Source organism: Propithecus coquereli, unplaced genomic scaffold, assembly GCF_000956105.1.
Source record: "Propithecus coquereli isolate 6110/MARCELLA unplaced genomic scaffold, Pcoq_1.0 Scaffold325, whole genome shotgun sequence".
Classification (NCBI taxonomy): Eukaryota; Metazoa; Chordata; class Mammalia; order Primates; family Indriidae; genus Propithecus; species Propithecus coquereli.
Window position 1 is genome coordinate 260,011 of NW_012148897.1, and position 23,681 is coordinate 283,691.

General features: G+C 35.6%; 1 protein-coding gene and 1 pseudogene across 1 annotated transcript in view; both read right to left on the minus strand.

The window, feature by feature from the left end:
* The window catches only part of IFT80 (intraflagellar transport 80), a 117,185-nt gene that overhangs the window by 78,101 nt on the left and 15,403 nt on the right, over positions 1 to 23,681 (minus strand). Inside the window, 3 exon segments of the mRNA XM_012650422.1 lie at positions 5,476 to 5,613; positions 6,360 to 6,449; positions 10,548 to 10,657. Coding sequence (XP_012505876.1) covers positions 5,476 to 5,613; positions 6,360 to 6,449; positions 10,548 to 10,657 — 338 coding nt within the window.
* LOC105815289 lies at positions 2,099 to 2,635 on the minus strand (annotated as a pseudogene).

The following is a 23,681-nucleotide window of genomic DNA, read 5'->3' on the forward strand; positions in this document are numbered from 1 at the left end:
ATATTATAGGGTTAATAAAAACCTTGCAAAAGGAAAAAAAAATGACTGAATGAAAGAGTTCCAAATATTTTTTGTGGAAATATACAAGGCAGAAAATGAAACAAAAAAATCTATTGATAATTCAGTGAATGAAAGTAAATGCTCAAATAGTATTTACAACTAGTAATTTTGAAAGAATTAGTTTAGAAAATTAAAAGACAATATCATCACACACATTATTCATATACTATAAACATTTTCCCTGTAGCAAAATAGCAGAAATATAGCAAACATAATTTTAAATGAAGCAGATACTAAGAATAAATCAGAAGAATAAATTATATGATTTTTTTTAAAAAATATTTTCCATTAGACTATCCTCATTTGGTATCACCTTAATTATAGTTTACTATTTCATCTCCAAAATTATTTTTTCCACAGTAGGGTAAGCATTGCTCCTTTCAGAACTCAGAAGGAATATCAAACACCTCACATGTTTTATTTAAGTCTTCTTTCAAGTGTGGTCCGAGGACCACCTGCATAAAGATAACTAGGGAACTTCTTAAAAATACAATTTCCGAGTCCCCATTCTCCTGAGATTTTGATTCAGCATATTGCAAATAGGGCCTCAAAATGTGTATTTTAGCAATACCCAGGTGATACTTATGAATGCTGAAATTTAGATAACTTGATTTATGATTGTAATGATTGAATGGGGTATCCAACAAAATCTATCACACAAATCCAAAGTAATTTACACCATAAGAGGGAGTTACCCTCAGGCCAGCACCCAGAGAGTAAGGCACTAGAATGGAAATGGAAACTTAGGTAATTATTCCTTTTTTTTTTTTGGAAAAAGAAATGTGTTTTATTCCTCTTTGCACAGAGAAGTATATGAAAATGGCTATCTCCTGACTCCACACATCTCTTCATCTCTTACACAAATATGCTCCCTCAAATATGCCCAGTTGTCTTCCCCACTTCAGTGTTGAAGAATTCGCAGTTAGTGGGTAGGGCAGAATGCTTAAGTCTCAGGAAGGCTTTTTAAGACATTTTGCGGGGAGGAAGTTTTGGGTCAAGGGAAAAGATTAAACCCAAGAGTGGGTGTTCCATTCTCCATCTTCCTGAGGAAATCCAAATCCCAAAGGTTTCATGAAGAAAGGCAACATAGCGAGGGGAAGAGCCCAGACCTACTGCTTGGATGTAAGGCTGAGGCAGAGAGAGGACAGGGTTATGCAGCAGATTGCAGACCCAAGGCAGAGGAGTAAATGCATGTTGGGGAGCTGAGGGGACAAAGAGAGCCTAGAGGCCCAAGTCATAAATTTTACTCCTTCCCCAGTTCTGAGCAGAAACTCTTCTTCCTAAGATTAGAATGAAGTTTTAATTCTAGGGACTGGCTTTGCTCCAAGACACAGAGAGGACAAACCATGCAAAGATCCCACAGGTACTAAAGGTAGCTGACCAAGAGATGGACACTGACCACAGCAGTTTTGAAGCTATATGCCAGGATCAGGGTAGAGAATGAATTTTATAAGTCCTATCCAATAAAATTTAAAACACTGTTTCTTCTACTCCGTCCTGAGCTATTTCCAATCTCTTTTCCAATGTGGAAGGCAGAGCAGTAAGAAGGAATGGGAGAAAATGCTGAGGCCAGTAAGTGGGGCTGTGGCTGAGATTGGATACAGCCCTACCCATCCCCACCCCTACTCATTCTATAAAAAAGAATTCTCTTTACTTCCCCTTGTCAGACATATGGGCTGTTGGGATGAAGGCTGAACAAAGGCAAAAGGAGGAAAACACTCAGCACATTCTTTCTCCTGCTTTGATCTGAAGTGTAGCTACATACAGCAAAGGGCATAGAAGTTGAGGAGAAAATATGCAGGTAGGAGAGCATGGGAGTATGATCTAATCTAGAAAGGAAGAGGGTGCTTCCCCCACCCTGCATCCAAATCTGCAGAGGGCTTGGGGTAGAGGGGGCAACCACAGGCAGGATGGAGATTTAAGGATCCCTGTGATCCCCAAGATGACAATGAGAGCATCAGTTGGGGGACTGGATGAGACTTTACAGCAGACATGTAGATTTTTTGAGGGGGGTGAGTGGCCAGGAACAGTGAGGTCTTCATTGAAGGAGTGACCACTTGATCTGTTCTTTGGGTGACTGCAGCACCTGAAACACGGTCTGCTCCATGAGGGAGACACCTTCATTTCTTAATGCCACCCAGTGTACCACTTGCTGGGGATTGCTTTCTAGGATCACTCCTCCATTTATTAATATGATTTCATCCACAGCCAAGAAGAACCCCTCCATGTTCTTCACCAGAGCTACCTTTTCTATATTTTTCTTCAGCATCTAGCTTAGTGAGTCAAAAAGGCAGTTCAGAACAGCCACAAGCATCTGCTCATTTTCATAGGAGCTCCCAATCACATAGAAATAGAGATCAATACTGCTTTTGTATATCATTGTTGGGCCTTCCAACAGGGCAATTTCACTGTCTGTCCAATGAGTCTTGTCGAAAACGTTTTTCTCAAAGGTCTTTTACTCCTTGATACTAGAGTAGGTGTCATAGTACTTGGCAAAAAGTCAACCTCTATCATTTTCCAGAATCAGGATGGCTTTGACAGTATACAGGGAGGGTTCCAAAATAAGCACCTCCATCTTGCCCCATAGCTGGTGCCAACATGGAGCCCCCAGATAACTATTCTTGACTCTTTCTACTTATCATAGCAAGGATTTTATCTCCTGAACCTATTTATTTCCATCTCTACTGCTACTCTCTATTTTTCAGGCCAACATCATCACTTTCTTGTGCTACTGCACAGCCTCCTAATTAGCTATCCTGCCTCCAGTCTACCTCTCCTCTAACCTAGCCTCCATGCCAATCTCAGAGTACGCTTCCTCAAAAATGCCAAATCTATTAAGGTCACTATCTAAAATGGATCAGTGGCTCACCATTGTCCCTAGGATAAACTCCAAACTATTATAACTATATTGAACTTTTAATTTTTCTAATAAACTATAATTCCTTGCCTTTGCTTATTCTATTCCCTATCCCATATCATTGTTCCTTTGACATCAAAGCAGCATTTCCAATATTTGAATACTACTGTGTTACTATCCACTATCCCTGGGTCTCTAGTGATTAACACACTGGTTTTCCAACTTCACTGTGTCAGCTGGTCAAAGGAAATCTTATACTGGATGCTCAAATAGTAAAATTGATCAATGTGGAGCTTCTCTGGTTGTGGGTAGTGAGGGAGATCAGGAGCTCAACTCCCTTACTTCTTTTCCACACCACAGTGATCCCTAAGAGGGCTCCACAGAAAATAATTAGATTTTAAAAGATTGAAATCTAAACTCTTTTTCATGGCAAACACAGATTTGGTCTAAGAATATCTTTTCCATATCATCTCCTGGTACTATCCCATGCAAATCTTATAGACACTACACAAAAAGCACCATACCCTTTTTACATTTTGATGCACAAGAGGTTTCTTTTGCCTGTAACTCTCTTCCTCCAATCTTGTCTACTTGGAGAACTACTAATTCTTTAAGCCTCTGCTTTCTACTCAACGTCCCGCAGGCAGAGTTAGGCTCTGCCACAGCTTCACAGTGTTTGAATGAAACAAACCTTCTGTATAGCACTATCGCACTGCACTATAAGTCCTATAGTCTAATTCTCCACTAGACTATCAACAACTTGAGTGAAAGTCTTTACATCTTTTTCATATTTCCATCCCCCATTTCTAGAACACTGTCTTGTGAGTAGTATATATTTAATGCCTATTGAATAAGAGAATATATCTATTTAAAATGTTAATCTCAAGTCCTTAAAAAATTATTACAATATATTCAGTCTATTCAGTTTACTTTTCCAGAATTGTTAACATTCTAAAAAAAGACTTGGTGCTTAATGAGGTAAATCTTTAATTTAGTTATTTAGATTAATTCAATCCCCCAAGTTTTTAAAACTGTAAAACATTTTAATCAAAATGGCAAATTAAATTTATGTTTAAATTGACTTATTAATAAATTATTGAGTATCTACTGCATTGCATAGATAATAGAGAATCATTAAACCATGGGATCTTATAAAACTAGGGAGTCAAAAATAATATACTTGGGTAGGTCCGAGTGCAGTAGTGTTTAACAACAAATTGATCACAACCAGTTACAGATTCTTTTGTTCCTTCTCCACTCCCACTGCTTCACTTGACCAGCCTTAAAAAAAAAATACGTGAAACTAAAATGGGACAATGTAAGAAAATACATTGTAGAAATGAGACTGCATATTCCATACACTTAGAATCATTAATAGAAAATCAGAGGTAAAAAGTCCTTAAGTGATGAGAGGATCTGATCTGACATCCCGATGTTATAACTAGGAGAAGAAAGACCTAGGTGAAAGGAAAGTACAAAAATAGACAAAAACTTTAGATTCTCTATGGAAGGCACGAAGAAAGGAAGTCAAACATGAGATAGGCCTTAAACATGGGTAGAACTCACAAAGTATAAGACAGAGGTGGGAGTATTGCATAAAAAGAGAAGATGAGTGGGGACATTAGTAAGGTACAGGAAAGGTTCAAGAGCCAGGTTCAACCTGAGTGGAACACATATGCAAATTAGAGCAATATGGGAGAAAAGACTGAATGGATTTTAAGGCACTAGGTTTCAGAGAGCTTCTAAAGCCAAGCAGAGGACTTCATATCTTATGAAATAGAAAACAAGTAACCAGAACACTTAATAAATCATTTATAAAGCTTTAAAGATTCTAAGTTAACTGTCTTATTTTGCAATTGAGGAAAATAAGCCACAGAACAATTATGTGATTTCCTCACAGTTAGGAATAGTATAGAACAGCCCCACTGAAACTTTTTGCCATGCAATACCACTGCTTTTGAGGGCACTTCAAATGAGAATGAGAACAACTCATTCTTCAAGTACAATGGGTAAATGCTGCTGAGCTTGCCTCTTTTCCTAGGTTCTAAACAGAATTTGCATGAAGGAGGGCATAATTCTTGTGAGGAAAAATTCTCACATGTATTCAAATATGAATTCTTAGCAAAGAAAAATATGTCTTTTAGTTTTAAAATGACTATTGAAAAAATTTACTATTGATTACTTATGAAAAATATGCAGCCAAAATTTTGTATGAAACATACTGACAGCAAAAAAAAAAGTTTAAAACTGAACTCTCCATATTGAATAAGCATAAATTTTAATACCTTAACTACCTCATCATCCTTCACAATCATGCTCAAAATAAGTATTAATACTTCCAGAAAGACAAATAGTAGAGAACATGTCCATTCTTCAAACTTAAATTGTTTGGTCCCATAAAGTTAGAAGTGACTGAACCAGCATATTAAGAAGACAGATCAGAAAGATACAGTCAAATGCATTCATTGAAAATGTTTTTTAAAGATTCAGAACAATGTGTGTCATGCATTACCTCATTTATGACAGCACATCTGTGACTGCTCACCACTATAACTTACCCCAGTTTTATCACACAAGCGTAAAGTATGAAATGATCCAACAGCAAATAATTCACCATCTGGAGCCCAGGCAACTGAGGTAATAGGATGTTCATGAGGTTGTGAATTATACAGCGGGCGGCCATAACTATCCCACACCTACAAAACCAATTTTTTTTTTATCTTTTACAACAGTTACCACATCATTACAAAAAAGTTTGTCCTCCAGTAAGGTATGAAATAAAAATTTAGAAGTCATCATCATATAGTATTAGCAATTAAATATCCTTACTATTACACAATGCAGGGAAGCTGTATTCCTTGAAACTTAAATATCTCAAAAAGAAAATATTTTATAACATTGTCATAATTTTCAGATTTTACTAAATATTTGATTAAACATAAAACCTACCATTTTAAGTCCTTTTAAATTTAATAGTAAAGTTTTGAATGTTTATTTTTTTGCTTAAATTTTTTTATCCAATAAAGGCTCTATCAACTTTCTCTAAAAGTTGTTTATTTCAATTAAATTTTCTCTAACTCTAGTTACATAAAACCTTATTCTTCTCCATAAATTATTTTGGTCTGAAGCTGACCAATGTTCAGTAAACCAGTAGGGGTTGATTTTTTAAAAACTTAAATGAATTGATTTAAATTGAGTCATAGTAAAATTAGCGGCTGTATCGATGTTGCTATTTATTAAATCGAATTCTATAAATCAATGAAATAGTCTTTATGAAGTCCACACTTTAAAATATCACTTAAAATTATAAAATAATTTGCCAAATTATTAGAGTTGAAAGACAGGACTAAAGGAAAAAGCTAAAAGAATATTCTTATATGATAAATATTTTTTACCTAAATTTGATTCTTTCAACCAAGTGACAAATATAAAGATTACTTACCTTATATTTACAGTCTTCACCAGCAGATAAAATAAGATCATTGACTGAGTTCCAATCTACTTTTAAAATAATGCCATCATGAGCTTTCCACTGTAAGGAAAAAAATAAGATATTAACTATAACTTCAAAAGCACTTTTTTTTTCTATAAGAAAAGACATTTTGGGCCAGGTGTGGTGGCTCATGTCTGTTGTAATCCTAGCACTCTGGGAGGCTGAGGTGGGAGGATTGCTTGAAGCCAGGAGTTTGAGACCAGCCTGAGCAAGAGTGAGACCCTCATCTCTATTAAAAAATAGAAAAATTAGTCCCAGCTACTTGGGAGGCTGAGGCAGGAGGATCACCTGAGCCCACGAGTTTGAGGTTGCAGTGAGCTATGATGACACCACTGTACTCTAACATGGACAACAGAGCGAGACTCTGTCTCACAAAAAAAAAAAAAAAGAAGAAGAAAAGACAAGACATTTTGACTCTTTCTAATGATCTCCTCAGGGATTCGTATCTTCCTTTCATAGCCATTTTGCAATAGCTCATTTGCTTGTTTCATTTCCAGTTTACACTAATGAAAGCAACTAGCACGATGACATCCACAATATAGCTTACATTCTTATGAATTTTCTCAGTTGTCTGGACTCCAGATGGAAAATCACTTGCTGCTGAACTATTTCAAGCTTGACATTTGTGTGATAACACTAGAATGACTATGTTATGTTCTTCAAAAATGTCAGTTGAATCCAAATCTTGCTGTCTCCTTTGTACAGCTGATCCCATTAATGATACTGTCTTCATGTTTGTTTACTAATTCTCTTTTCTTTTTATTTTTTAAACTTCTACTGCACAAACATCATCTTTAGTACTACTCTCTTCATTCTCTTCTGCATATTCCCTTAAGCTTCATTCTTCATGTGTCTGGTTCACAACTAGACTACTCTTAGAACCTTTTGCTGCATTTACAATACAACAAAAAGATGTTTTCCACGTATTGCAAGTATATAGTCATCCCGCAGTATCCATGGGGGATTGGTTCCAGGACCTCCCACGGATACCAATATCGCAAGTCCCAGGCATAAAATGGTGCAGAATTTGCACATAACCTATGTTCATCCTTGCATATACTTTAAATTACCTTTAGTTTACTTATAATGACAAATACAATGTAAAGGCCATGTAAATAGTTCTTATTAATATATTTTATTGTTTAGAGAATAATGACAAGAAAAGTCTGTACGTATTCAGTACAGATGCAAATTTTTCCACAAATATTTTTGATCCTTGGTTGGTAGAATCCACGGATATGGAACCCATGGTAATGGAGGGCCAACTGTACATCGAATACATTTAAATGGGTATATATAAGTCACCCAGAAATTGGCAATCTAGAAAGTAAGCATGGATGTCTTGCTCTTAAATGTAATACATGTGCCCATTTAGCTATTATCCCACATATAATTAAAAGCTACCATAGGCAGAATAATGTAACTAAAAAGAATTAACTTTCTTTGAAGACTGCAACATATATTTTAATGTCTGAAACAATTAACTGCACATCAAAGAGTGACAGATTTTAAGGGCTTTCTCTATAGACCCTTCCCAACCTATTATTCTTAATGTATACAGAAATAAAATATTAAAGGACCAAATAAGCTCTAAGAATAAGCAACAATTCATAGCTTGCTTTAATTCGAATTGTATAAAATTATACATTTTCAAAAACTAATAATTTTGATAATACATGTTCAAAAGCAGGAAGTCTCACAATTAACTGCTAAATTAATCCAATAACCTAAAATACACTGCAAGAACAAATACAACAACATATACAAATACACACATACACACAAATTCTTGAGTTTCATTTTAAAGCTACAAAATAAATATTTGCATACTCAAAATCTATGAATAAAATATTATTTAAATTTTCTTTAAACTATATCTTAGGATATCAATTTATATATTATAGATATTTATATATTACATATAATACATAATTTTCAATTATTTCTCAATTTATTAAGCATTTTGTAAAATTCCTTTGAACAACAAACTCCTTGAAGACAGAAAATATGTTCTATTGCACTCTGAATATCTCACCATAGTGCCTGGTATATAGTAGGTATGCACTACATTTTTACTGAATCAATAAATAAATGAAACCAAGTTCTGGGAGTCTAGAAGGTCTTAAAGGAAATGAGGTACATACTTCTGAACTGTATTCCACAAGCAAGAATTAATTAACCATTCCTTTTTATGGATAATCCAAATTTGAATATGTGTTTATGCCCAAAAAGAATTTCGGCTGTTCTAGTTTCCCAAAAGGAATAGATGATTTGCATTAAGTTACTAATTATACTTTAACTCTTCTTTCACTCTAGCTGAATTTTGGCAATGGATATATTTCCTTCTCTCTACTACCTCCTGGCCCAAAGATTCTACTGAACCACTAAGCCATATTTTAACTGACCAGTGGTGATATAAGCAGCTTCCTCGGTTCATTTATATAAGCCTGATCACAATCTAAAAAAATTTACATAACTATACACTAAAGGTATAAACCAAAAGATTCAACTTGCCTATTTTTGCTATATAAGTTCATAGCAAATTTTCACAGGGTAAGTAACTGGTATGGAAGGACTTTGACTAAAGCAGTCAGAACTAGTTGTCTTTCCCAGCTTCCCTTTGCCCAAATTCTTTACCTTAGTTACCTAAGGGCAAGGACTTGCATCTTCTATTTCTTATTTGTCCTCACAGTTCTTAGAGTGTTCTGCACATGTTAAAATGTAAATGCATGTTGACTATATAAAATATATATACATAAGCTATACAGAAGTCACTAATATGGAAACTCAAAGTCACCTCTATTTCCTTATTCCCCAAAATGTACATCTACTCAACTGTTAAACCTGATGCTTCTTTTTAAAACACTTTTATACCTGCTATAATGTGTTAATCTCCACCATCAAATCCCTTACCCAAGACCTAATCAGTCTACAACCTTTTTCTGGCCTCCCTGGTTAATTAAAAGGTAGGGATGGCATAATAACTCACAATAGCAGAATAACATCAATAGTAACAAGTACACTATATTGAGTGCTTACCATGTGCCAGACACTGTCCTATACACTTTGCAATTTAACTCATTTAATCCTCACAACAATTCCGTTAAGTAGAATATACAATTCTGTACACAGAATACATATATATAGGTATATAAGTCACCTAGAAATTGTCACCAACTAAGATATAAGAAGGTTGACATTCAAAGATATTTCAAAACTTGCCTAAGGTCACATATAGGTAAGTAAGTGAAGATTTGAACCCAAGTGACTAGTTCCAAAGCCTCTGTTCTTATTACCGAAACTAAACAGTGGCATTAGCAAAATGTAAAGAAAATCATTCTGTCTTTTAACACTGGTATCAAATAACAAAATCCTAGATAGAGGCTTACAGGTTTTCCATTCATTGGTTCCGCTCTGACCTGTATTAACTGCCACCACTGTTTTGCTGCTTTCGTGTGGTTCTCTACCCTTTCTCTCACATTTCTGAACAATCATTTTTCCTGTTTCCTGGGCTTAGAACAACCTTCCCTCCCCACCTTCGAGATTCAGCTCCTAACTTAACTCTTCTTCCTTTCTGAATAGTACAAAAGAAGATGTGAGCTCAACATTTATCCTTAAGATAAATATTCTCTACATAATTAATAAAGTTATATATACAAAATTTGTTCTAAGTATTATATTGACTCCTCCTCCACTGTAAAAATACTAAAAGAACCTTAGGCTCTTAGAGAGTGCTCAAGTGTTTGAACAGATAATGATGAGGATGATGAGGATTTTTTAAAAAGTCTTAGCAAGCTCTTAAAGTTTTATGATTTAGTTCTGTTTTATCTCAAATCTATACATTGAGGCTGACTGCTAAATTTAAAGATGCTTAGTTGTGCCAAATCATGTGACAATCTAGTAACTCAAAACATCTTTATGATTTACTGGTATAATGTGAGTTGGAACAAGGGGAAAATGAACCTTGCTGGAAACATAAACAGATATTCCCAGTTCTGTAATAATGGCTGATGAAACCGCATACTTAAAGGCCTCAGACTGTATAAAGACCACCCAGAAGAAAGGGACTCCTAAGCAAGTGTCCTCTATCTTAGCAGTCATGCAGAGCCAGATAATTTACAAATGACTGAGAAGTACCTGTAAAACTTTAGCATTTGGTTGAAGAGGTTTAATGATCAGCTGCTTGCCTGCTGTGAAAAGAACCTTTTCTGAATCAGGGCCCCAGGCTACTGAATACACTGGTATTCCTGTAAAAAAGAAGAGAAAAAAAAACCTGATAAACTTTAATTATTATGCTTTATAAAAAGGGAGATTGTTAAGAGGATCAAAAAAGCAATTTGGTGTCATTTTATTTCCTCTTTATGCAATGGATCTTTCAAATTGGAGTACAGCCTGAATACAGACAGGGTTAATATTTACCTTTGAAAGTCTACTGTGAGCAGCTGACATACTATATTTTTAACTAATTTGTATCTTGCTCAGAAAATATGGAGTTTTTGGAAATTCCAGATACTGTGCTATTGAAATATAAAATAAAATAAATATACTTCATTTTTTTAAGGATATAAAGAAATATCAGAAAAGTCATGGTTTATCATTTCCCCTCATCAACAGCCATCAGTGTTTAAACTGACTCAGTGCTTAAGGTAACTTAAATTTTCCATATAAAAATACACATAGTATACTCACCTTATAGGTTAATTCCCATTCCTGATGCTGCCACAGTCAACAGAACTTCCTCTCACCTGTTGCTTAAGCAGCAGACTAGGACAGAAATCATCTCATCTCAAAATAATTTATCCCTCCCTCCTATAAATTCATAAATGGCAAATTAAATATCAGATATGGGAAAGTTTTGTTATCTATCAGTTTTGGCTTTAGCTTGAAAGTTTAGATAAAAAGGGCTCAAATGTCTTATAACCAGGATAAAGTTCACTCTACTTACAGGGGAAAAGTACAAGTTTGAGTCACCTACTACACTATCAACTACATTAAACTTGATATTGTTTTCAATTTCCAATAGGAATTTATAGATGGTATTTTTTTAACCTGATTACATTTAAGGATAGTATTTCTTAACTTGATTACTTTCTAGGTTACCTAATATCTTGTGGAAGGCTATACTTTATGTGAGCCTAGTTTTAAAAAATGACTATCATATCAATTGAAAGCATTGGTTATAGAGTAGTAATAATCCACTTACCTGGCTCACCTGCCTATTCATTAGGCAAGTGAATCAAAGTTATACAATGAACCTATGAAATATTAACCCATTTATATTTATAAAACCAAGCTTTTAAAAATTGTCTAGGACTCCTAAATCAGGCTATTGTATTAATACTAATTGACTTTCCATGAATGAATGAATGAAGGAATCTTTCAGGAATTTACATTGTCAGTAAAATGAAATCTGAATTTGAGCATTTATGGGCAATCAATAAGATTTATTTATTTTTTTATCATGAAGTGCTGTTTTAGAGATTTAATTGTTTATTTAAATGAAAAACCCACCCGATGCTGTAATCAACCGGGAGTAAATTTCAGTAAGACAAATGCTTCTGTTCAAGTGGTACCCTAATTCTATTGTGCCATTTTCTCCCTAATTAGAACATAATTCAATTGTGAGCAAGTCCCAGTGGTTTATAGAGGTTAGAAAGTCTAGGGAAAAAAAAAAAAAAGAAAGTCCAGTTTAAACCTAGTCCAAAAAAAAAAAAAAAAAAATGGAAGCATGCCTTTCCATAGTTTAGGTTAGACATCATAAAGCATCTAAATATCCTGTTTAGTCAATGACATCTAGGACTGTTCTGTATCAAAGAAACCCATGGAAATTCTTCCCAATAAGATGACCAAATTCAGAAGGCATTCTCCTTCTGTACTTAAAAAATACATTCTCTGGGAATATTTTCTGGGAGTATCCAGGAACTGACCTGGGCTTCAAAAGTAAATCTCCAAATGAACAATTTTAATAAACTCCCTAAAATATATAAGTAAAAATTTCAAGTATTTCAAATGTGGTTCTTGGTAAGGACTGCAAAGGGGAAGGCTACTTGTTAGCTAGGGTTGTAGAATTATAAGTGCTTTCTCTATTTCCATTATTATAGTTATAATTTTTGTGCAAAAAAGTAAATTAATATATTTTAATTTATAGTCTATCAAATCTCCATGAATATATTCAGTAAAATTACACTTTCCTGGACTGTATACAAAACTATGACAAACATCTCCCCCCAAGGAAATAATTCAGTAAATACAACTCCCATTGAGTTATACAGGATGTGACTTTAGGCCGTTAGTTGTGGTAAAAGGCACAGTTGGGGTATAGAATGAGGAACTAGGGACGCTTTCCTCTTAACTTTTAACATTTAATTTGTGGCCCCATTAAGTCAGCTATGACACCATTTCCTTGTTTATAAATCTTTCTTCAGAATACTTATCTTCCCTGTTGGGACGAGTACACAATTTATTTCCTGCTTATCGAACAATTTTTTAAAAATAATAATGTCAAAGAAACAGGTATAACTTATAGTATAAAACAAAACAAGCTTATAGAGGAAAAGTTCAATAATTCTTTTGTTATGACATGTGGTTTTTAACTGCATTCCTTCAATAAAAATACAAACAATGGAAACAAACATGGAGTTTTTTATGGTAAATAAGCAACTAAAAATAAGATAAATAACTAAGTCTCATTAGTTCAACTCTCTCTAATGACTGAAAATTTAAAATGGATATAACATCAAAAACTAAGAGATGTCTTCATTGTACTCATTCCTTACATTTATAATAAAATATTAAGTGTGAAACTACTATATATGTGAACATTTTCTTTTCTAAAAGGAGAGAAACTATTAAATACATAGCTACAACTTCCAGTTTGGGTGGTTCTGATGAAGATCATTATTTAAAGTGGATGAATTAGCTACACAAAGAAAACAATAATTTCTACTATGAAGAAATCCATCCCATAAGCATTTGAAACACATCTATAATATTTTAAATGGTTTTAGAAAATATATTTATTAAAGCATGAATTATTCCCAGTGCTACACTTCACTTTGCAAAGTCAGCATGGAAATAACAAATTTAGCTTTCAGAGTGAATTACTCTGAAACAAAGATTTTAACAAATTATGTAACAAGATGTCATTAATATTAATTTCATCCTTAACAAAAATGGACAAAAAACAAAAAATAGTTTTATAATTAAATGATTTCTTGCTTTTCATATAGGGAATTTTTATTTATACTCCATTTTGGTTAAGACACTCAAAAAGATCTTGTTTTTCTGACTTTGTACACTAAAATCATGTGACCTTTATGACATTTTTTAAGAAACCACATGCACCTGGGGTTGTGTTAAATGTCAGACCCTTATCTCTCTGTAAAACAAATTATCTAAATTCTTTCAACCTGTTGAAGGCATTTTAAACCACAGAAGAGGAGACAAAAATGTATTTCAATTGTTTTAAGGAAGTACATGGTCAAACATACCATGTTTTTCACATTCACACTATAGAAGTATCCCCTAAAAATGTTGTTTTTGTATGTTTTTAAGAATGCTTTGAAACAAACTGCTCACTACGATAATGAAACATTAGCAATCTTTGCCTTGAATACAATATAGGTCTATACTGAGTAAATATAAGTACTTGGAGTCTGGCACTATAGAAGCCTATCTGTTAGCTACTACTACTATTACAGAAACTACTTTGTAATGCAATAAGCAACCATTTCCTGACTATGTTATTCAAGGTAGTAGGCACCCAATTTTTTTTTTTTTTTTTGGTCAAATCATTAGGAATTCAAAAACCAAGAATGATTTCCCTTTCATTCTATTTGCAGAAGACAAGTACTAACAACAGGTAATCAAGTAGGATTTATTCCCAAAAAGCAACTCCATGCTCCATGGTCACAGGGTCAGTACAAGAAAAAGTGTAAATAAAGGCATTTGTTTTTTTAGTTTGTATCCTCAACCACCTCTCCCTTGGGGGTCTCAAATTCCTCTATAACTTCACCTTTCACCTTTATGTAACTGTAACTGCTACCAATATTTATGCCAGAAAACAGACTCATTGATGTCGATCTTCCAATTTTTCGAAAGAAACAGGGAATCCACATTTGTATGTGAAATGTCTTGATTGTTAATGTTGGGCCTGCACCATGCTAGTGAGCCAGATTCAGCCCACAGGTCCCCTGTTTATAACCTCGGATTTTTGAGAAAGTCCCTCATTTATGAATATGTGCTTCCAACCTGCCTTTCCAAATTTGGGAACTCTGAGTGCATTTTCCTCATAAGAGTAAAAGAAGTAGCAATTTGGTTTCCAGACCCATTATACAGGTAAACTACAGCACTAAACTAATAGCACTATTATCACCTAGCCTATAGGATTAACAATGTTTACATTAAACAACTTATTCCAAGTTTCCACTTCAGACTCTGGAAAGTTCAACATGGTGAATCCAAGGGTAGTAAAGGGGAAGGAGATGATTGGGAAGAATTTAAAGAAATTGAAGGAGCACTAAGAGGCTTTGGTGAAGGATCTTGGGAAAGAATTCAAATCTTCTATGATAGAGGAGGATCATAGGATCAAGATGGTTAGCAAGACACAGGTAGTAGGTGTCTTATTCATAGAGAGAAACCACAATAGTAAACAGATATTCAAATTTGAACAGATCGTCTATAAGAGAATGCTAAGATTCACTAGGGAAGTGACAGAAGCACCAAAGTAGATAAGGAGAGGGTTTAAGGCAACTTACCCAGCTGGGGACTGGCTAACAGCTAGGAGAGGCTCCTAGATGCAGGGAAATAGTAAGAGTAAAGCCTCCAGGGCTCCATATTCTGAGATGAGCTTTTATGATCTTTGTTATAAGAGAATCTTCCAACCCACACAGGTCTTGGGCCTAACATAGGGAGCTGCCTGGAGATTGCATAGAGACATTGCTCCATAAAGGGAATTCACACGGAATCCCACAGGCATCCGAGCCTAGAGCAGCTTGAGCTGGGCACCAATCCGAGAGCCTAGAAACTGGGGAACTGTGGGCATGCATACAGCCATTGCATAGCTCAAGGAGGGACAGAAGAGCCCAGGCATTCCCACATACCCTTGGAAAGGTCCCCATCACCCTACTATGGATTGATGTTGAGACTCAGATGTGAGTGGACAGCATTTTCCACAGTTTCTTGCCCTCACTGCTTGCATGGGTAGGACCCCAGACTTTCTGGTAGCAGGCCCGAGGTGCCGTTTTGAAAATATGACACTGGGTTGCCCACCTCCCTCAGGCTAAGTTTGGGCTGATATAGCTGCAGCCCCTGACTGGCTGGGGAAGGGCAGGGAAACCAGGCTTTCCAGCATACATCCAGGATGGTGCCCACCATTATGCAGCTGGCTGCTATGGAACTGAGTCTCAAACGATCTGTATTCCCACAGTTTGCTGCCAGCTCAGCCTGACTGAAAAGGGCCTCATCCTCTCTGCAGACAGGCCCAAGGTGCCATTTTGGGATTTTAAAGCTGAGGAGGGACAAGGAGGCCAAACTCTCCTACATACACCTAGAACAATTCCCACTGCCCTATTACAGGCTCCTGTGAGACTGAGAAACACCCGGAAGGCAATCCCCATGGTTTCTTGCCTGAAAGGAACTCTCCCTTCTTTGATTGCTATCTCACAGCCTACACCATTTTGAGAGTTTAACACTGGGCCACACCCCGCCCTTGGGCCTAGTTTAAGGTGAAATGGCTGTAGCCACCACCCAGCCAAGAAGGGATAGGGGAGACCAAGTTCTCCTAAGCACATTCAGGAAAATACCCCCATCCTGTTACAAGCAGCTGTGGGACTGAGGACTGGCCTTCCCAACCCATTGTAGCTACCAGTAACACCAATACAGACCCTTGAGTCCCAATGGGTGGCTTTGCCACTGCTACTGCTACCCGTCCCACATCATACCAGCTACTCAGGGGCCTAAGAAGCCACCCATATACCTGGGCCCCTGCTCCAAACTACTAGCTTCTGAGCAAGCCACCTGAAGGCCCAAGAATTGGCTCCCCAGGACACACTAACACTGCTACCAGCATAATCTGCCCTGGGCCCTAAAATCAGGCATACTTAGCAGCTGCTTCTACCAATGGGGCCCAAAGACCAGTTCAACTGGCATTCAAGTCCCTAGAAAAACTTTACAACAGCCTCAACTAATAACTGTATCCCCTAAACCACCAAGGAAATCACAGATACCACTGACCCTATGTACTGCCTATGAAATCACACAAAGAACACACTACTGCAAGTACCTAAAATCAAAGCCAAAGTGTCCTCCTCAACCAACAACATATAAACATCTTCAGGGAAAAAATTTCTCTTTCAAAAGCAAGTTCAAAAATTGCAATGAGCAACTGCTTCATGAGATGCGCAGATATCTACAGAAAAACACAGGAAACGCAATAAAGTAAGGAAATATGATACTCCAAAGGACCACAACAATTGTCCAGCAATGGATCCCAATCAAAAATAATAATAATAATGCCAGACAAACAATTCCAAATATTGATTCCAAAGAAGCTTGATGAGATGCAAGAGAACTCTGAAAGCCAATACAAAGAAATCAGGAAATCAATTCAGGATATGAATAAGAAATTTACCAAGGCGATAAATATTGTTAAAAAAAAAAAAAAAAAAAAAAACTCCAGAAATTCTGGAGCTGAAAAATTCATTGAAGGAAATACAAAACACACATGAAAGCTTCAAAAATAGACTAGATTAAGCATGAAAGAATCTCAGAACTCGAAGACAGATCTTTTGAAATAATATAGTCAGACAAAAAAAAGTAAAAAAGAATTAGAAAAAATGAGCAAAGCCTTCAAGATGTCTGGGACTATATAAAGCAACCTTATGAATTATTGGTATTCCTGAGGGAGAAAAGAAATCAGAAAGTTTAGAAACCCTATTTAAGGAAATAATCAATGAAAACTTCCTGGGACGAGCAAGAGAGTTAAACATTCAGATGGATAAGGCCCAATAATCCCCAGGCAAATACACTGCAAAAAGGACTTAACCAGGGCATATTATAATCAGAATGACTAAACTTGAAGTGAAAGAATTTTAAAATTAGCAAGAGAAAATCGTCTAGTCACCTATAAAAGAAACCTTATCAGACTAACAGCAGATCTCTCAGCAGAAACCTTATAGGCCAGAAGAGAATGGGATGGCATGTTCAAAGTGCTGAAAGAAAAACATAGCCAGTCAACAATTTTTATATCCTGCCAGAATAAGCTTCATAAGTGAAGGAGAAATAAAGTCTTTCCCTGAGAAGCAAATGCTGAAAGAATTTGTCACCACTAGATTGGCCCTACCAGGAATGCTCAAAGATGTCTTAAACATGGAAATGAAAGGTAAATATTCATCATCATGAAAACACACAAAAAGATAAAACTCAAAGGTCTAATAAAGCAATCACACAAAGGAAGAAGAGAAAGGAATTAAATATGACATAAGTTCAGCAAAACACAAAGACAAAAAGACAGAGAAAAAGAAACAGAATTTGTAAAACAACTAGAAATCAACTAATGATATGACAAGAATAGAGTCTTACCTATCAATTTGAACCTCGAACATAAATGGATTAAATGCTCCACTTAAAAAATATAGATTGGCAGAATGGATTTTAAAAAAATGATCTCACTATATGTTGCTTATAAGAAACTCACCTCGCCCATAAAGACACATATAGACTGAAAGTAAGAGGGTAGAAAAAGATATCCATGTAGCTAAACTTATAGCAGATAAAATAGACTTTAAATCAAAAACAGTAAAAAAAGACAAATAAGGTCATTATATAATGATAAAGGGATCGATTCAACAAAAGGATATAACAATTCTAAATATGTATGTACCCAACATCAGAGCACCCAGATTCACAAAATAAATATACTAGACCTAAAGAAAGAGATAGACAGCAACACGATAATAGCGAGGGACTTAAACTCTCACTCCCCACTCACACCAACAGACAGATCATCAATACAGAAAATCAACAAAGAAACATTGGATTTAAATTGGACTTTGGACCAAATGGACTTGACAAACATTTATAGGACATTCCACGCAACAACTATAGAATATATATTCTTTTCATCATCACATGGACCATTCTACAAGATAGACCATATTTTAGGACACAAATAGAATATTAAGAAATTTTAAAAAATCAAAAATCATATCAACTATCTTAGACTGCAATGGAATAAAGCTAGAAATCAATATGAACAGGAACTTCACATGCTATACGAATACTTGGAAATTAAATAACATGCTCCTGAATGATCACTGGGTCAATGAAGCAATAAAGATAGAAATTTAAAAATTTTTTGAAACATCAAGGAACTAGAAAAAGAAGAACAAACCAAACCAAAAGCTAGTAGAAGAAAAAAGCAAGATCAGAGCAGAACTAAATAAAATTGAGACAAAAAGAACAATACAAAGAATTAACAAAACAAAAAGTTGCCTCTTCGAGAAGATAAACAAAATTGATAAACCACCAGCTAGACTAAACTAACCAAGAAAAGGAGAGGATCCAAATAAACATAATCAGAAATGAAAAAGGAGACAATACAATTGATACCACAGAAATACAAAAAATCATCAGAGACTATTATGAACAACTGTATACTCACAAACTAGAAAACCTAGAGGAAATGGATGAATCCCTGAAAACATACAACCTACCAAGTTTAAGCGAGGAAGAAACAGAACTCCTGAATAAACCAAAAATAAGTAGCAAGATCGAATCTGTAATAAAAAAGTCCCAATAAAAAAGCTCAGAAGCAGATGGATTCACAGCCAAATTCTATCAGACATACAATAAGAATTGGTGCCAATCCTACTGAAACTGCTCCAAAAAACTAAGAAGGAGGGACTCCTCCCTACCTCATACTATGATGCCAACATCACGCTAACACCAAAACCAGGAAAAGATGCAACAAGAAAAGAAAGTTACAGACCACTATCTCTGATGAACATAGAGGCAAAAATCCTCAACAAAATACTACCAAACCAAATCCAATGGCACATGAAAAGGATAATTCACCACAATGAAGTGGGTTTCATCCCAGGGATGCAAGGGTGGTTCAACATATGCAAATTGGGCTAGACACAATAGCTCATACTTGTATTCCCAGCACTTTGGGAGGCCAGGGTGGGAGGATTGCTTGAGGCCAGGAGTTCAAGAACAGAATGGGCAACAGTGAGTCCTCATCTCTACAAAAAATTTTAAAATCAGTCAGCTGCAGTAGCATGCGACTGCAGTCCTAGCTATTTGGGAGGCTGAGGTGGGAGAATCTTTTGAGCCCAGGAGTTTGAGGCTGCAGTGAGCTATGATCATGCCACCATACTCTAGCCCAGGCAACAAGGCGAGACTCTATCTCAAAAAAATATATATATGCAAATCAATAAATGTGGCCAGGCATGGTGCCTCATGCCTGTAATCCGAGCACTCTGGGAGGCCGAGGCAGGAGAATGGCTTCAGGTCAGAAGCTCAAAACCAGCCTGAGCAAGAGAAAGACCCTATCTCTACAAAAAAAAATAGAAAAATTGGCTGGGCGTGGTGGTGCGTGCTTGTAGTCCCAGCTACTTGGGAGGCTGAGGAAGGAGGATTTCTTGAGCCCAGGAGTTTGATATTCCAGTGAGCCACAACCATGCCACTGCACTCTAGCCCAGACAAGAGAACGAGACCCTGTCTCGATAAATAAATAAATAAATGTGATTCACAACATAAACAGAATTTAAAACTAAAACCATATTATCATCTCAATAGACGTGGAAAAAGCATTTGATAAAATCCAGCATCCCTTCAGCATAAAAACCCTCAAAAAACTCAGCATGGAAGAAACATATCTCAATATAATAAAAGCCATACATGACAAACCCACAATAAACATCATAATGAATGGGGAAAAGTTTAAAGCATTTGCTCTGAGAATTGGAACAAGACAAGAATGCCACTGTCACCACATCTATTCAACATAATACTGGAAGTCTTAGCCAGAGTGATCAGGCAAGAGAAAGAAATAAAGGGCACACAAGTTGGAAAAGAGGAAGTCAAATTATCTCTGCTGATGATATGATCTCATACTTAGAAAACCCTAAGGACTCTTCCAAAAGACAACTAGATTTGATAAATAAATTCAGCAAAGTCTCAGTTATAAAACCAATGTACAAAAATCAATAGCATTTATATACACCAAGAATAGCCATGCTCAGAAGCAAATGCAGAACTTAATCCCATTTACAATAGCTGCAAGAAAAATAAAATATCTAAGAATAAATTTAACCAAGCAGGTGAAAGATCTCTACAAAGAGAACTACAAATCACTAATGAAAGTAATCACAGATGACACAAACAAGTGGAAAAAAATCCTATGTTGATGGATCCAAAGAATTAATATTGTGAAAATGATGACACTGCCCAAAGTAATCTTTAAATTCAATGTAATTCCTATCAAAATACCAATGTCGTTTTTCACAGAATCAGAAAAAACAATTCTAAAATTCATATGGAACTGAAAAAGAGCCTGAATAGCCAAGGCAAACCTAAGCAAAAAAGAACAGAACTAGAGGCATCACAGTATCTGAGTTCAAATTATACTACAAGGCTATAGTAACCAAAACAGTACAGCACTGGCATAAAAGTAGATGCATAGATCAACGAAATAGAATACAGAATGCAGAAATAAAACTATATAGCTACAATCAACTCATTTTGACAAAGCAAACAAAAACAGACACTGGGGAAAGGACATACTATTCAATAAATGGTCCTGGGAAAATTGGATAGCTATATGTAGAAGAATGAAAGTAGATGCCTATCTCTCACCATATACAAAAATTAACTGCAGATAGATTAAAGGCTTAAATGTAAGACTTGAAACAATAAAAATTCTAGAAGAAAACCTAGGAAAAACTCTTCTGGACATTTGCCTAGTCAAAGAATTTATTACTAAGACCCCAAAAGCAAATGCAATAAAAACAAAATAGTCAAATGGGACTTAATGAAACTACAAAGTTTCCACACAGTAAAAGAAATAATTAAAAGAGTAAATAAACAACCTATAGAATGGGAGAAAATATTTGCAAACTATGTGTCCAAGAAAAGATAACATCCAGAATCTACAAGGAACTCAAACAACTTAGCAAGAAAAAAACAAACCCCCATTAAAAGTATGTAAATGACATGAACAGGAATTTTTCAAAAGAAGATACACAAATGGCCCAAAAATGCTCAACATCACTAATTAGCAGGGAAATGCAAATTCAAACCACAATTAAATACCATCTTATTTCAATTAGAAAGGCCATTATTAAAAAGTCAAAAAACAATAAATGTGGGCTTGGATGCAGTGAAAAGGGAACACTTATACACTGTTGGTAGGAATGTAAACTAGTACAAACTCTATGTAGATTTCTCAAAGTACTAAAAGTAGAGGTACCATTTGTTCCTGCAGTCCCACTACTGGCTATCAAAAAGATGTAATGCTGTTTATTGCAGCACAATTCACAATTGCAAAGATATGAAATCAACCTAAGTGCTCATCAATTGATGAGTAAATAAAGAAAATGTGGTATGTATATATACCATGGAGTACTACTCAGGATCAAGAAAGAATGAATAATGTCTTCTGCAGCAACCTGGATGGAACTAGAGGCCATTAACCTAAGTGAAGTAACTCAGGAACAGAAAAATAAACGCTGCATGTTCTCACTTATAAGTGGGAGCCAAACTATGGCTACACAAGGGCACACAGAGTGGTACAACAATGGACATTGGAGACTCAAAAGAAGGGAGGGGGAGAGGGATGAAAAATCACCTGTGGGGTACAAAGTATAATATTTGGGTGATGACCACAGTTCACCACTATACAATATATACATGTAATGGAACTCAACTTTTACCTGCTAAATCTATTAAAATAAAAAAAAAAGAAAACAAAGGAAAGAAAAAAGCATCTTCTATGGTACCTAGTGGGATAAGTTTTCAGAATTTCTCTGAAGATCTGTCATCTGTGAGCAACAAATCAATAGAAAAAATAGAAAGGAAAGGAAAAAAATGGCTGAGTATGGTGACTCATGCCTATAATCCCAGCACTTTGGGAGGCCGAGGCAGGAGGATCACTTGAGGCCAGGAGTTAGAGACGATTCTGGGCAACATAGCAAGACCCTATCTCTACAAAATGATTAAAAAAATAAAAATTAGCCAGGCATGGTGGCACATGCCTGTAGTCCCAGCTACTTGGGAGTTTGTAGTAGGAGGATCCCTTGAGCCCACGGGTTTGAAGCTACAGTGAGCTATGATTGTGCCACTGCACTCCAGCCTGCGCTGTTCAGAGCGAGACCCTGTTTACCTAAAAAATAAAAATAAAAAATAATAAGAAGAAGAAAGTAAAAAAGGGTATGTCTCAGCAGCAGCAACAGTTGAAAAGAACTGCAGCCTCAGCAACACAACTTGAATTTCTTGCAGTTCTTCCAAGAGGCCGGTGATCTCTGGAAGAATTCTGTCAATTGCTCATTAAGTCATTCGTCACTAAGTGAGAATGTCAAATAATTAGCCTTAACAGAAAAATCTACAAACCCAAAAGTAAATTCCCATGTCTACTAGAAGATTAAAGTAAGATTTACTTTCTAAAAGTACATTTTATTAAAAGTAACAATAAATTGACTTTTTCTTTAACTGAAATTCACCCATGAATGCTTCTATGAACTCTAAATTTTCTACTCATGGATAAATATTACTTGGAGATGATCCATAGCAAACATTTAATCTCAGAAAAGAAAAACTTCCTAGTATTTCTGTTTAGCTTTGCTAACATTCCGTCAATATATAGTTAAAGAAATGTAAATCATTTGAACATTATCTTAAGGGTAAACATGGGTTTTTAAAATGCAATCTGGAAACTTTTGGCAGTTAGTTATTAAAGATGCTTCACAGTATAACTTTATCATATAATTCTGAAGAATAGTTTGCAAGTTTTTTGGCAACCTGTCTCTAAAGATCAGCTGATACATGCTCAGGTAAACATTAAAACTGTTTTCCTGTTCCTAGGTAAGCCAGGCACAGCGGTGCACACTCATAGTCCCAGCAACTTGGGAGGCTGAGGTGAGAGGATTGCTTGAGCCCTGGAGTTTGAGATCAGCTTGGCAATGTTAGGGTGACACCGTGTCAAAAACAAAACAAAACATCTAATTAGGAAAATTAATCTGTCACACAGAAAAAAATCATATATAATCTGAA